The following is a 15,330-nucleotide window of genomic DNA, read 5'->3' on the forward strand; positions in this document are numbered from 1 at the left end:
CACACCTTTTATGACATCAGCCATTAGTCCCCGGTATTGGAGACTTCATCGGTTTAAACTTAATGGGGGATTAGATTTGATGATCTTGAACCTGAAAATACTATTGTAGGTCTTTCATATCCAAAGAAGATATGAACTATTTCCGTTCACAAATGTTTGGGCATTATTGTTTCAAAATAACAGGTGATTCCTCACATGCCAGAGTTACCAAATGGTACCACATGTTATATACATAACTTATACTACTCAAGTTTTCTCAGGCAACCTAGAAGTTACACATATATATATTACATTGCACTCAAACTTATGGACTACTGGTCAAATTAAGTGTAAAAGTTATATAGAAACCAGTGTAATAATGGTAAGTTCTTTGATTTATATACCTCTATCTCAATCAGCTGGTCGTTACTTTATTTATTTGTTCCTGTTGCTTAAACCAATGTGTCTCCTATTTTGAGTCTCTTTATATCTTCATCTCTTTATTATACAAACACAAATCATGACTTTCTCTCTCTTTGTCTCTCCTCCATCCCCTCTTTCTTCACTTCCTACCTCTCACTGTAACTGTTTTTCCTTCTGTCTCTCTATATCCACACTATATTTACAGCTACTAGTATTACTTTACCCTTCCTGTTCTTTTTTCTGTTATAACCCTCTCTATGAATTTCCATCATAAGTTATCCATATCAAATCACGCTGCATCGTCCCAGCTGTCGCTGTAGCAGGAGTGTCTTCACACATCTCCCACCTTAATTGAGGGAGCATGCACTTCCGTGGAGACCTCCGGTTTGTAATGTTTAATCAAATCTCAACACTTTACCCACCCTTGCTAGGTGTGTGTCTGCCAAGGTCACGGTTAAAGAAACACGTGGGGAGCTTTTCACGATTAAGTTTTGTCAGTGATTTTCACAGACTATGTTCTCAGCCAATCAGAATGCAAGGTTTGCAGTAGGTGAAGACTTATGTATTCCATGGAATACTCCCATGGATTAGAACTCTAAAGGGTGGTGGGCAATAGATATACGGGAAGTAGAAGGGGTGGGGTATCAAGATAGAAAAAGAGGAGGGTGGGGTATAGAGGTAGAGGGAGAGTAGGGTGGGGTATAGGGGTAGAGGGAAAAGAGGGTGGGGTATAGGGGTAGAGGGAGAGGGTGGGGTATTGGGGTAGGGGAGAGGAGGGTGGGGTGGGGTACAGGGTAGAGGGAGAGGAGGGTGGGGTATAGGGGTAGAGGGAAAGGAGGGTGGGGTAGAGGGGTAGAGGGAGAGGAGGGCAGGATATAGGGGTAGAGGGAGAGGGTGGGGTATTGGGGTAGGGGAGAGGAGGGTGGGATACAGGGTAGAGGGAGAGGAGGGCGGGGTATGGAGACAGGGGTAAGGATAAGGGGTAGGGTATGGAGACAGAGGAAGAGGAGGGTGGGGTATAGGGGTAGAGGGAAAGGAGGGTGGGGTAAAGGGGTAGAGGGAGAGTATGGTGGGGTATAGGGGTAGAGGGAGAGGGTGGGGTACAGGGGTAGAGGGAAAGGAGGGTGGGGTATAGGGGTAGAGGGAAAGGAGGGTGGGGTATAGGGGTAGAGGGAGAGGAGGGTGGGGTATAGGGAGAGGAGGGTGGGATAGAGGGATAGAGGAAAAAGAAGGTGGGGTACCAGGAGAAAGGAAGATGAGAAGGGGGCAGCTGAGGAACATGGAAGGATGAGAAAAAAGCCAAATGCAGAACCACCACATTACAAGAAATAGGTTAGAAGTGAATTTGAATGTAATAAAGATCTACCCAGCATGCAATACCGTTATTTCGACCTCAACTGCTTAATTTGTTTTCACTCGTTGACACAGTTTTGGCCATCTCATCCTAGCTGATCGTCACATACAGAGACCCTCTAGCTTTTCCGCTTGACTGTCTTCCCGATTTTAGCACCTTGCTAAATTACACTGGAAAATAATTGTTACAGTTCGATAAACAGACAGGCATTACTTCTGCCTTAAGATGAATGAGAAGATGGATTAAGAAGTATATGGAAGGTAAGAGGAATGGATAGATAGAGATAGATAGAGAGTCAGACAGAGGTAGAGAGAGATAGAGAGAGATGATGAGAGAGTATAAGAGTTGCTTATGCAGAACATGGAGCAGAGATAAAAAATATAATACAGGATTGATTTGTAGAAAAACAGACACAAAGGCCCGTATTCTGAAGTCAGGTTTAACTTGGACCATGGTCTAACTCTGTGCTAGAATAAAGGGAAGCCAAAAGTGTCAAACTTTTATTAAGTTGTATGTTTCTTATGTTTACTGTGCTCCTTCCTGATTCATCGATGGTGAAGACAATCATCTATTTATACTTCCTAGACAATTATGAATGATTTGAGAGCCAAATGAGCTGAAATATGATATTTCTACCATTAGTGATTTATGTAACAATTGGCTATCCATACTTAAACCGAAACTTTAAACCTGAATTTAAGTTAAACCTGCTATCAGAATTAAACTTGGGTTTAATTCAAACTCTGAGCTAAAGTTGTGGTCTTACTATGGAAAGCCAATTGTGTCACCTATCTCTACCAGTACTGGTTCAAATTGTCAGCTCATACGTTACTCAGATCATTCATGACCATCTGTTCAGGTTCAAAAGAAACATAAGCATTACAAATTGTATTCCTAATTCCAATGTAATATTGTTTAACTATAAAACTAATGGTGATATGTAAAAGCTAAATGTCATTGGTGAAAAAAAAACTGTTCAAACTAGACCCTCCATAAAGAAAATATTTTGCAAAGCTGTATAACCTTTGTATTCCTAATTCCAATGTAATATTGTTTAACTATAAAACTAATGGTGAACTGTAAAAGCTAAATGTCAGTGGTGAAAAAAAAAACTGTTCAAACTAGACCCTCCATAAGGAAAATATTTTGCAAAGCTGTATAACCTTTGTATTCCTAATTCCAATGTAATATTGTTTAACTATAAAACTAATGGTGAATTGTAAAAGCTAAATGTCATTGGTGAAAAAAAAAACTGTTCAAACTAGACCCTCCATAAAGAAAATATTTTGCAAAGCTGTATAACCTATTAAAGTAAATGCTATTGAACCTGAATACCCTCTGTACCATCAGAAAACAAAGCAAATTACTGCTACAATAAATCAAAATGACCAACTAAAAGATTCTTTTTAAAGTCAATTCATTCAGCAGAGAAGCATAAACACATCATTGAATCACATGAGTAGCCTTATCTAGGCCGCCATGTGTATGTGGAGAAACATTACGCCGTGATGTCGGAGAATGCAGTCCAAAGACGGCATCATCCATGCCATCTCAAGTTCTCTTTCTTGGAATATAATGATTGATGGCATATCTGTGTCATATTAATACAGCTATGATGGAGAATGGGGGAAATGACAGAGAACTGATTGGGGGAAAAAAGGAGCGAAGATGATCTATGCTAGCATAAATATCAGTAAATGAGGTCATTGAATCCTTTGAATACCGATCCCTCGGAAGCTGCACTGTTCCAAAATATCTCACATTATCAACTTTAGATGCAGCAGAAAAATCAGTGTATATTATCCTTTTCTACAAACTGCTCATTCATTTTACCATTTTTTATTGACATTAATTAATTATTTTCTCTATTTTTCCATCAGGTACTGTGAGTTCCTTATCAATTTGAAATATTGGACCATTAAATATGCAAATTAGCCTCTTGCTCTTGTTTTACAATTATGATAATGTGAAGTCACAATATCAATGTGAAGCAATCATAGAAAACTTAATCACTGCGGTGATTTATATTTTCAGACGATTCCGTCTAGAATATGGAAGAATAACAGCTGATTAAAAACAAAATTGTTGCAAAAGTTGAATCCATGATGTGTGCCTATTTCTCTTGTACTCCATCTACAATTCAATTACATTAATTGAGCAATTTTCTAGAATGAGATAGGTAGACATTTAATATTTCACTGGTAAACTTCCCTTAAAACTGCTTCTCTGACATCATTTTACGCCTTTATAAAATCTTTTTATGGAAACCTTTCCATGTGCTTTCCTATTCATGTTAACTACGTCCCCAGGGCAATGACAATGTGGATCACCACCCAGTGTTCTTAAATAATTTCAGCTACTTTGACACCAACATTGTGTATTATAGAACTGGGGAGTGTTTCATCAACATTTTTGTCCGACAAGTTGTCAGATCTGACATCTTTCTCTGACTCTGATTGGCTGTTACTATGGTAACTGTCGGATAAAATGGGACTTGTCGGATAAAACGTCCGACAAGTCCTTTCATGAAACGCTCCACAGGAGTCCATTTCATAAAGAGTTACAGCTGTTGTAACTTTGTCATCAGGGCAACTACCATGGTAGCAGGGCTCAGCAGCCAAGCAAAATCTAGGTTACCATGGTATTTGCCTTTTAATGGCAAAGTTACAACAGCTTTAACTCTTTATGAGACGGGGCCTGGAAATTGCCAAGTTTGGCTGGAAGAGCCTCCAGAAGAAACACATCCCTGTAATGATGAATGTTTCACAGAAGACTATGCATCAGGAAAACCTAGCGGTGACGTTTAACCCGTCGGAGAATGAATGATTTTGCCAAAAAAGCATATTTCCCGTATCTGCATATTATGTGGGCTCGGTTTCCAACAGATTAAAAGATTGACCTTGTTACTGACAAAGTTATAACTTAGTTTTTCAAGTTCAAGTTCATTTATCTAAAACCAAAAAAATCACATCATAATCAAAATAGATATACATACAACGTACATGAGTACATAAACACACATCAATTAGATTATAGCATAGACAATTTGGTTTTAGGACCCCTTTAAAACCAAAGCTTGTGAGTGGTGCCCTGGAATACCTATGATTATTAGCATAGCATGTAGGGTATACTAATCTACAAAATACAAAAAGAGAGGAAAAAAATTATATGAGGTTAAGATGCTAAAGTAGAACACCCACACAACCACACCCACCTTCCATTCTTCTCAATGTGTACGACCAGGTGAAGCTGGAGATTGCAATGGACAGTACAAGATGATGTACAATTGTTTTGATATCTGATAGTTAAATTATCATTACACAAATATTAAATTCAATTGCTTAATGGAACTGTACTTTTTCTCTAAAAACATTAACATGCATTCTGTAAACACTAATTAAGCCTACACTATTATCAAGATTTCAATGTATCTACAGGTTTTATATTCCATATTGGATTTTTTCTTATCCCTTGTTGTCCATCTATACATCATTCACCTATCATCAAACCAGGATGAATCCATATCATTGCAAACATTCATTCTTCGGTCCCTCTATCCATCAACAAATCTCACCTACTTTTCATCTAGTTCATACCATTGCAATAAACTTTACAAGAAGTCAACACTTAAAAGAACTTGCGGTTATACATTATCAAAACCACCTTGGACTATGCACACACTCTAATGGTTTCAAAACTTCAGATTTTACTTCCTTTTTTTTGGCCTTGCACCAGAGGTCTTATGGTTATTTCACATGCTATATATATATAAGTAGCTGGCTCCTTGCAGTTCCCCTGGTTTTTGCTAGGCAGAAAGTTTTTGTGCACCCCCCCCCCCTTCCCTGGTCACTTCTGAGATCCACCCCTGGTTAATACCAAGCAATTTTGGGAATATATTTAACATGGGCTGATGGAAACCATATACATGGCTCATATTCATAAAGAAGTACAGCTTTTGAGAGCGAAGTTGGCTCAGTTGGTAAAGCGTCTGCCCGTCGAACCAAAGATCGTGGGTTCGAGTCCACCCCAGGCGGATGACTGAAGCCAGTGCGTTGTGTGTAAACGTCTCTCCTGTTTCATAGATGCAGGCTATGTTACAGTGGAAAACACTCCATCCCTCAGATAGGATGTTTAATGGAGGCCCCGTGTAGAGGAGAATCACCACCTTTGCATGTTAAGAACCCACTGCACTATTTGAATAAGAGTAGGGGGAAACCCCGGTGTAGTGGTCCACCTGCATTCCCCCAACCAGTTATATCGAGAGGAGTGACCTACGGGTCACAGTTCTGTGTGCGCCCTTATAGGCGACCCAGATTGGCTGGCTCTTCCAATGCACCTTTAAATGTCTTTGACAGATATATGGCGCTATACAAATGCTGTGCATCATCATCTACAGCTATTGTACTTTGGCATCATAGCAACTACTATAATGGTAACAGGTCTCAGGAGCCAATCACAATAAAAGTTTACAGAGTACATGTAAATTACAATAATGGAAAATTTACAATAGTTACGACAATGCCCTGGTCATGGTATTCCATTCCTTTTTAGCATGATGTATAGCACAGCTTTGTTCACATATATATCCCTATATAGAGAACCCTACATGAAGTTGGATGCTTTCCGCACCCCATACGGTGTATAAAGAACCCTAAAGGGTTCCTTGTAGAACTTCAAATGGTTCTTAATAATGGTTTACAACCATTTTCAGCTTTTTCAATGTACCTCAGGTTTCAAATACAGGATAAAGAAAGGTTCTAATTAGCACCCCTTTTAAGAGTATAGTGAGTGAGAAAGAGAGAGAGAAAGCATGAGAGGCTAACAGACTATGGAGAGGAAGGGAGGGACCGTGAGGGAGGGGGATGCCCCTACTCACCATGCCTGAGATGGAGGGGGTGTCATCTGGTTTCAACATCATCCCTTCTGTGGTGAAGTGATACTGCAGGGCCTCCTTGAGCTGTTCTGCGGTACAATTAACTTTCTTATCATCGATGGAATCGTACCAGTTGTCAGGATACCATCCAATCAGGAACCAGACAATCTTAGGACCATACAGCTTCTGCTTGTACACCTGAAAAATAAAAAGAACAATTAGAATAAACATTTAATTTGAATATGGAAAATAAATCCTGTTTGAAAAGGAAAACGAATCCTGTTTGATGAGAACAAAATTCCTTCAAACCAGGAAATGGTTCTAATTGTATTTGTTTGTACAGTTCTGTATCAAAGCAATTATATAGTATGGTCGTTTGATTGTACTATTTCCCAATATACATGCTTATTTGAGTTGTGCAATACACAGACTTTGAGATTTCACAATATCAAAGTTGCACTTTAGTAACTTACAACTTAAAACTTACTAGACTAAAATCTATAAGGATGTGATAACAATCCATCTTGATTTTGAAAGTTTTCTCTCAGGATTACTGTAAAATGTGACTTGGTTTTCAACTTGGCCATGCATGTCTACACCTAATCACAAACAAGTTAATTAAGGGAAACAGAACCAGTTGTTATATTAGCCACATTCATTACAGATGATCTTACTGAAAATATCTATGGCCCTAGCAATGACTACATTCTACGTTGTTAACTTCATCATCACTTGCTCTTACAAAAATTGTTCTCTTGTCTCAATGAAATAATGGAAAGAAATATCAGTATATGTACTACTTTGAACAAAGTCACACCCCTCGTAAACTTTGACATTCGTACATGGCACAAAAATAGCCCCTTTTGGTGGGTTCTGATCATAACTTTCCTCAAGATTATACAAGCTTGCCTTGACCTGGATATCAACACCAGCTGTCGGATTTCCCTTTTCACAGCTAGCATCTGACAGATTGTGTCAGGGTTTTCCGAGAGGCGGAAGAGTGAGTGGATCGGGTCTAAATTTAGGACCTCTAATTAGGGCGGGGTAAACACAGAGTTACCCACCCTCCCCTCTTCCTAATTCAAGTTTGCTCTTATACCTTCACAAGTAATAGTGGGAAATGGAGATAAGTGCAATTAAAGTATGGAAGGTATTAACTCTTTGCCCGCCACAGACGTAAGCCCTCCTGTGCCACATTTATTTCAAGCTGCAACCATAAGAGGGGTTTTGCATGGACCATGCTAATTTAACTCACAATAGCTTTTGATTGGTTTATTGTAAAGAAAAGCTTTGTGTGTATACTATGCAATGCAATGCATACATCTCTACTGTGTATATGTGTATGTAAAATAGACTTAACACACTCTGCATGTATTGTGAATAAAATGTGACTTTGGTAGAACTTGGCAGTCCGCTTGATGTGACTCTATTCGAAGAAAGCAAGAAAAGAGTTAATGGTATAACATGCGTTGTAGACGCTGCATGATCCTGTTTGAGTAACGCTGACAATATCTCACTTTCTCTGATTAAATTTGGAGCATACCACAGACATTCTGACAATCTGGTAGACGAAATAATTTTTAAAAATGCCCTGGTTGAGGAAGTCTAATATTTGATTAACCCGTTTCCAGTTGAATTGAAGAAACTGGGTGTTGAGACGAGACAAATAAGCAAGTGTTAGGAGAAATTATGCCAGAAATTAAAAGAGAATGATTGAGAATAAGAATTGGGATGAAATAGACGAAAGGGGTAATAAAAAGACAGAGGTACAGAGTCTGAGAATGCAGTAGATATAGAAAGAGATCCTTGTAGGGTTTTCAAATAGATAGGTAAGTACAGTAAAAGAGAAGGACAATGACAGAGGAGAGTAGGGGAGAGGTGAAACATTACAGAACATTTTCCAAGTAGCATCACAAGAACTATAACAGAATATCAAAGACAAATTCCATGGTGACAAAATAGGGAGGGAGAATTATAGACAGGCAATAAAGTAAAAGAAAGATAGGTGGGTAAGTCGATCAAAGGAGAAAGGGAGAGAGAGAGAAAGAGGGAGAGAGGGAAGAGACATGAAAGAATTAAATCAACCAGGATAAGAGGGGCATCAGGGAATGTGAAAAATGTCAAAAACAATTTCATGATCGACAAAAAAAGGAGGAATGAAGGTAAGATATAAAAACAAGCTGTGATCTCTCTTCCAAGTAAAAGTGCCATGTTATCATCAGTATGTTTTCCCAAATAAGTTTGGAGGATTGCCCACTCTCTGGTGATTACCGAGGGGACTTTGGGAGTTCCTTTGTCCAAATCAAGAGAATAAAGAGCAATAGGAGGGTTAATTGGTTGTCACGGCGATCATTTCTTCCTAGGTGGTGAGGAAATTGATTGGAGACATCCGGGAGGAGGGATGGAGGCGTGAGGAAAACAATGTTTGTATTGACTCCCCGGTGTGGATTTGACTAAGGAGGTAGCCGTGACGACTGGCTTTGGAGATGATGGTAGAGATGGTCAGAATAGGGAATTAATGATGTGATAACGATGTCAGCTGGAATAATGTGACGGAGTGAGCAGGAATTAGATTGTAATGTGACATGATATCAGGTGCACGATCCGATTGTGGGTTTTGATGGAGATTTGATTGCGAGGGTGTAGCATATTTTGACGATGAAAGAAGGATATGTGATGTTGATTAAAAAGGACTGGTGCATCGAAGCTGGGAATAGGGGTGCTGATGGTGGTAGTGATGGTTGCAATAGTGGTGGTGGTGGTAGTAGCAGTGGTAGGTAATGATAGTGGCGATAGCAGAAGTGAATATAGAGTGGTGATATGGTGATGGTAACAGATATTGTGGTAATTATGGCAAAGGTGGTGACAGTTTTGATGACAATGATGATGATAGCTGTGGTAGTGATGGTGGTGGTGATGGTAGTGGTGGTAGAGGTGGTGGGGGAAGTTGTGGTGGTAGTAGTACTACTAGTAGTGGTGATGTTGGTGGAAGAGCCTGTGGAGATGCCCTTCATTGCGATGGTGCTGGCTGTGGTAGTAAGGATGTAGTGGTGTCAGTGGTGGTATCTGAGATAGTTGTTATCATTTTGATAGTGACAAAAGCAATGATTTCAACGACAGATCAAAAACATGGATGTTGTTAACACTTATTGAGTTTAGTGGGTTTAGCAGTAATTATATTGCTGATGCTGTTGTTGTTGTTGGTGGTGGTGGTAATAGTAACAGCTATGATAATGGTGACAATATAGTAGTTGTAGTAGTAGGTCAGGGTTCCGTTTCATGAAGGCATGTTATAATAAGAAATGCACAATTTCTATAACAAATTTACTATCAGCCAATCAGATTGAAGGATTTCAGTAGCTTTTAACTGCGATTGCAAATTTGTTATTATAACACATTTTATGAAAAGGACCCCTGGTGATGTGTATATTGATGTCAGTGGTAATGATAACACTATCAATTTTCAAGACTTAATTACCTATTACAATATTACGATATTGCCAGGCATCTTAAGAAGATATGAACACACCAGAGGGGTGTGTGTAGTTTATGATCCGGTGATCCTTCTTTGGAGGAAACAGCACACAGTATGGGGAATGACTAATGTTCATCAAGAGGCATATGTTAAAATGTAAGAGAGTATTTGGGTAGAGTGTAGATAAGAGGTTGTCAGAAGTAAAGGATTAGGGTTAATCATTTTAGATAAGCCTTTTCTTTGGATGATACCAGATAAGTACTTATCAACTAGATTGTCAAATTCCAAGAAAAATGAAAATAACATTTTCAGGCATCTCGAGAACAGAGCTACATACATACACAAGCCCCCATTCATGGCCAATAGCAAGTTACGTGTTTTTCCATTTGTATGAGAATGGAGATTTTTACATTGCCATACAGACCGAGTCTAAATTTAGCCATGTCCGCATGTTCGTGTAAAGTGTCGCCAAGGGCTGAGATGACAACATAAGCAACTTCATACATGTGATTTTGAGAAGTCTTTCTTGTAGGAGATCTGGGGCCTGTCTCACAAAGACTTGTGATTGATCTGATCAATTGTGACTCTAGAAAGCCAGCAAAGTCAACATTTAAAATGCATGTTTGTTTAAAAAAAAAATATCATGTTATTCATAAATTCATCTATTTCTTGACAATTAGGTGTATTCCTTTTTGTTTACAACATAGACATTTTGCAAAACTCCTGTAGAAATTTTTTTGACACGGATGGATTTCCATAACTCTTTGTAAGACGGGTTGCAAATCAATCACTTATCTCATGTTACAGGGCCCAGGTCACAGGATAGAACATACACTCTAAAACCACAAAAGGTGAAAGAGTGGAAAAGGGTGGAAAAGGGCATAGTGGCAGCGTTTTCCATCCTTATTACAATCGCTGTCATTCCTTGGCCCTTTTATAGGGTGATTTAGCCCTTTCCACTCTTATTTTTTTAGAATGTAGGTTCAGATTTCAAAACTATCCATGAGGCCATTTGAGGCAGCAAAGGCCCTGTAGCATGAAGATTATATAGGGGCTGGTTTTTATGATTGATCATACAGAATACTCATTGCAATCAAACCTAATAAAATCAATTGCTAAGCTTTATGTTACGGGCCCCTGATGTAAGTTTCTCCATAAAACAGGGTCATGTATCTTCAACCCTTGACCCAGTAACATAAAGCTTTGATCATAAGGCTGATATCTATGATTGATCATACACAATAATCAATGCAATCAGATCATCCCAATAATCCATTGCTAAGCTTCATACCACAGGGAAAGGAATGGTTCTGTAATAATGGCTAGTAAAATGTGCTATCTTTAGCACTTTATATCAGCATGATAAAAGATGTTTGTTTTTTAAGGCTGATAAGGACGTTGCTTAAACTACTTTGAACAAAATGTCTTTGAAAATGTTGTTTCTAGCATTAAAAATGTCTATTGAATGCATCTGAAGTGATAAGTTGAAATGAGATAGGATAGAAAGAGAATAAAATGTAATAATGTAACAGATCTAGGTATGAAAATTTATGGCTTGGGATTAAAAATGGTCAAGTAGCAGCATCCATAGAAAAAAGGAATGGGCTTGCAGGAGGATTTTTTTTTCAAATTGTGCTTACAGGTTCAATATAAACTAGTCATCTACAGTAAATTAAATTGCAGGTTGCCAATAGAGAAATAACCTAAAATATTGTAAAAGTAACAACAGTTCAGTTTATTTGAAATGTGTCATCCATTTTGACACTTGAAGCAGAATCATTGCTAGATTTGGAGAGAAAGAAGCCAAATATTGAATCTTGCCGAAGGCTCGTTCATGTCATGTCTTGTGAACCAAATATTGGGATTTTAAAAGAACACATAAACCTAAAATAAAATGGAATAGGGGACTTGGCTTACAAATAAGAGAATTGGGTGAATGTATTCTGCAATCTATATTTTTATTCCTAAGGCTACATCTTCAAAGGATTTGGGCTGGAAAAAGAGAACTGTCAAGCCTGTCCAGTTACTGTAAAACAGGTAATGCCGTGGAGAAGGGAAATTTGTTTTTGTTGACGATGGGGCACAAGCCCAGCAATATATTAACCCGTTGACTACCGATTTCTGTAATCCCTATAGGCCTTGTACAGGGACCTCCCAGTTTGTATAGGGCTGCGTTTATGCGACCTCGACCCAGAATCATGATTTGAATCACAATTTGAATCATGATTCAAAACAGCAGCATGAATCACGATCCGACAGAATCAGCGTTTATACGACCATCTTTCTAACGCTGTTTTCTCCCTGAATTCGGTCCGATCCAGTGTGCATCACAGTGCGCAGTTTGACCCAGGAAGTATAGGTCAACATTTTCGCACGTGTTTCTAACTTCACGTCGCCTGCTAGATTTTTGCTGCCGCCGGAGCTATTAACGAGCAAACGTTTGTGCAAGTGCAACGCTTACTCGGCTTCCGAAAAATAAATCTTTTACTTCCAGAATTCCGTGTATTGTACCTCATATTGTTTTTGATCGGGAACCAGAAGGGGTCATTATCCTCCCTCCCACCTCCCAATCGATTTTTCTTGTCTATGATGGTCCTGTACTGGGCACGAATTCTGTTAATTTTGTCTCGACAGGCGGTGCCACATCTCCGTTGAAATCCCTCCCTCGCAAGCGCCGCTGAACTTAGGGATCGTCTTATTTCTGTGAATCCCGGTAAGGGATGCTTGTGCTTCAGGCTGATCCCGAGCCCAAAGCACAAGCAGAGCCCTGAGTTAATTCATCGTCGATCAGTCCAATTTGTGCCTTTGGAACTTGAAGAAATGATTGATGAAAACAATGAAATATACAAATGACGCTACAGTACAACCCCGGGGGTACAATACACAGAATGATAATTCCTAAATGCTGGCAATACTGCTACACGAAAATTAACCTGCACGAAACACAGCGCGCGCCTTTGAGTCGAACCCGGAAGAAGCACGACACAATGACGTCATAGAATCATGATTCAAATCACGATATCGTTTATACGACCTTTTTCGTTCGTGATTCTACAGAAACGTCTTTCCAAACGCCCCTTTTTTCGTGTTTCATGTTTGTGATTCTAATCATGATTATATTCAATTTCGACTAAACGCAATCGTGATTCTGCAGAATCGTGATTTGAATCATGATTCTAATCATGATTCTAGGGTAAAAAAGTGTCGAATAAACGCACCCTAGGACATATCTGTCAAAGACATCAAAAGGTGCCTTGATGTATACATCATGGCTCCACTTTGGTCTAGATTATGTGCAGGTTTAGGTTAAAAATTTAGTAAAAATTCAAACCTCCTGTATCGGGACTTGTATGTGTTTGTGAATGTTGTGCACTCACAGCAAAACTATGAAATAATAAATGGAGCTAGAAACTAGTGCTGTAGCCGAACTGCCGAACCGAACAGAAGTTCGCCGAACTTGGTACTTCCGAACCGGACCGAACCGAACACAAAGTCCTGGTTCGGTAGTTCATTAAAAAAAAAAAGTGTGTTAATTGGCAATGCATGAGTTCGATGACTACATAGATTTAAGTATAAAATTTAAAAATATATATATATTGGTTCGTGATTGTGCACAAAAAGAATTCCACTCAATATATTTTTAAAATCTACTATGATAGCTCCCATCTCGTCTTTGATTGAACTGTTATCAACTTAAGAATATTTTATTAACATGAATATATTTTTTCTTGATAAAATGAGGGGACATTTTGAAGCTAAACTCGGTATAAAAGTGTGGTGTAATTACATATTGCCGTAATCGATCGTGACCTAATCATTTTGTATTTAATAAAGAAAAAGAACCAGACATAAATTCATTCCTCGTAAATGACAAAGTATGACAGCTTTTTTTATAAACATGAATTTATTTTTTTTCTTCATAAAACTTAGGGACATTTTAAGCTTAACTCGGTTGAAAAGTGTAGTTAAATTACGTATTGCTCTAATCGGACGTACATTTAATTGTTTTGTATTTAAAAAAGAAAAAGACAAGACATAAATTAATTCCTTGTGACTGACAAAGTAATGGTAAAGTATATATATTCCACCTTCTGAAATTTCCATATTAATATAAATGATAAATAAATAAGAGATGAAGGGATGAGGTTGAAAAAAACAGAAAAGATAAAAATTCAAACCAAATCAACGCATGTTCCCTGATCGATGTTCCAGAAATGGTTGGTAAGGAAAGTTGAAACAACCTGCTCTAAGTTGCTATTATACAGGTAAAATTCGTATTCCGAACTTGAAATGTTTTTCTGTTGTCAATATTTTCTAAAAAGTGGTTTAATCTGGTCAATTACTGAAAATGAAATGATAAATTATCAGTTCCGTCTTGGTTCTAACGATCATCGCCGAGTGATTTCACAACACTAAAATACACAGTACAGTCCCATGTACTCATTTTCGTGTTGGAAATATGTTTGAAGTCACGTAGCGTCGATCTTTCTGGACCAAGAATGGACTGATATTTTATCTTTTTAAAGTAATTGATTGACCAGATTTAACCACTTTTCAGAAAATAGGGACTTTCTAAAACATTTCATATTCTTTGGAATGTGAATTTTACCAGTATAATAACAGTTTAGTGGAGGTTGTTTGTCTACTGTTTCGACATTCCCGATCAACACTTTACAATTTGAGAAGCTGCGTTGGCAATGACATTGTAATCGATCATGATCTTAGGTGCATGAAATAATCATGAAAAAAATATTCTGATCTTTGTAATTCTGTTAATGTCCTGATTTCTCGTTATCAATATTTTTTCTTTTGAATTTTTTTCATTTTAAAAATGAAAGTAGAAATGACTCATATTTTTGGTTTAAAGATTAAAACAAAAGAAAATAATGCAACAATTTTCATAACTATTCTTTTTAGAATCAAAATTTATTACAAATATATGACAGATCATTCAGCAAATTATGAAAATACTTACCTGATTTTCTTATTTACGAGATAACTCATACATCTACTTAATTTGCTAGTTCAGCCCTCTGGACTGCCATACCCGAAAAGAACTCCCAAGAATTTAAAAAGCGCGAGCGCGCCCTCTCCCGTTCAGGCTTACTACCCATGATCACCGCGCAATTAGCGTCCATCTTCCTCAACTTTCGCAAGCCCATACGTTGAAACATGTTGCTACGCAAGGCGGAGGGTCGGTGGGAGGGTATCAAGTAGATGTATGAG

General features: G+C 38.2%; 1 protein-coding gene across 4 annotated transcripts in view; it reads right to left on the reverse strand.

The window, feature by feature from the left end:
* Positions 1 to 15,330, reverse strand: part of LOC121428858 (gamma-aminobutyric acid type B receptor subunit 1-like) — an 80,596-nt gene that overhangs the window by 44,663 nt on the left and 20,603 nt on the right. For all 4 annotated transcript variants that reach the window (XM_041625727.1, XM_041625726.1, XM_041625725.1 and 1 more), the window contains exon 4: positions 6,633 to 6,827. In XM_041625727.1, the coding sequence (XP_041481661.1) occupies positions 6,633 to 6,827 (195 nt within the window). The remainder of the gene's footprint in view (positions 1 to 6,632; positions 6,828 to 15,330) is intronic.

Source organism: Lytechinus variegatus, chromosome 15 (assembly GCF_018143015.1).
Source record: "Lytechinus variegatus isolate NC3 chromosome 15, Lvar_3.0, whole genome shotgun sequence".
Lineage (NCBI taxonomy): Eukaryota > Metazoa > Echinodermata > Echinoidea > Temnopleuroida > Toxopneustidae > Lytechinus > Lytechinus variegatus.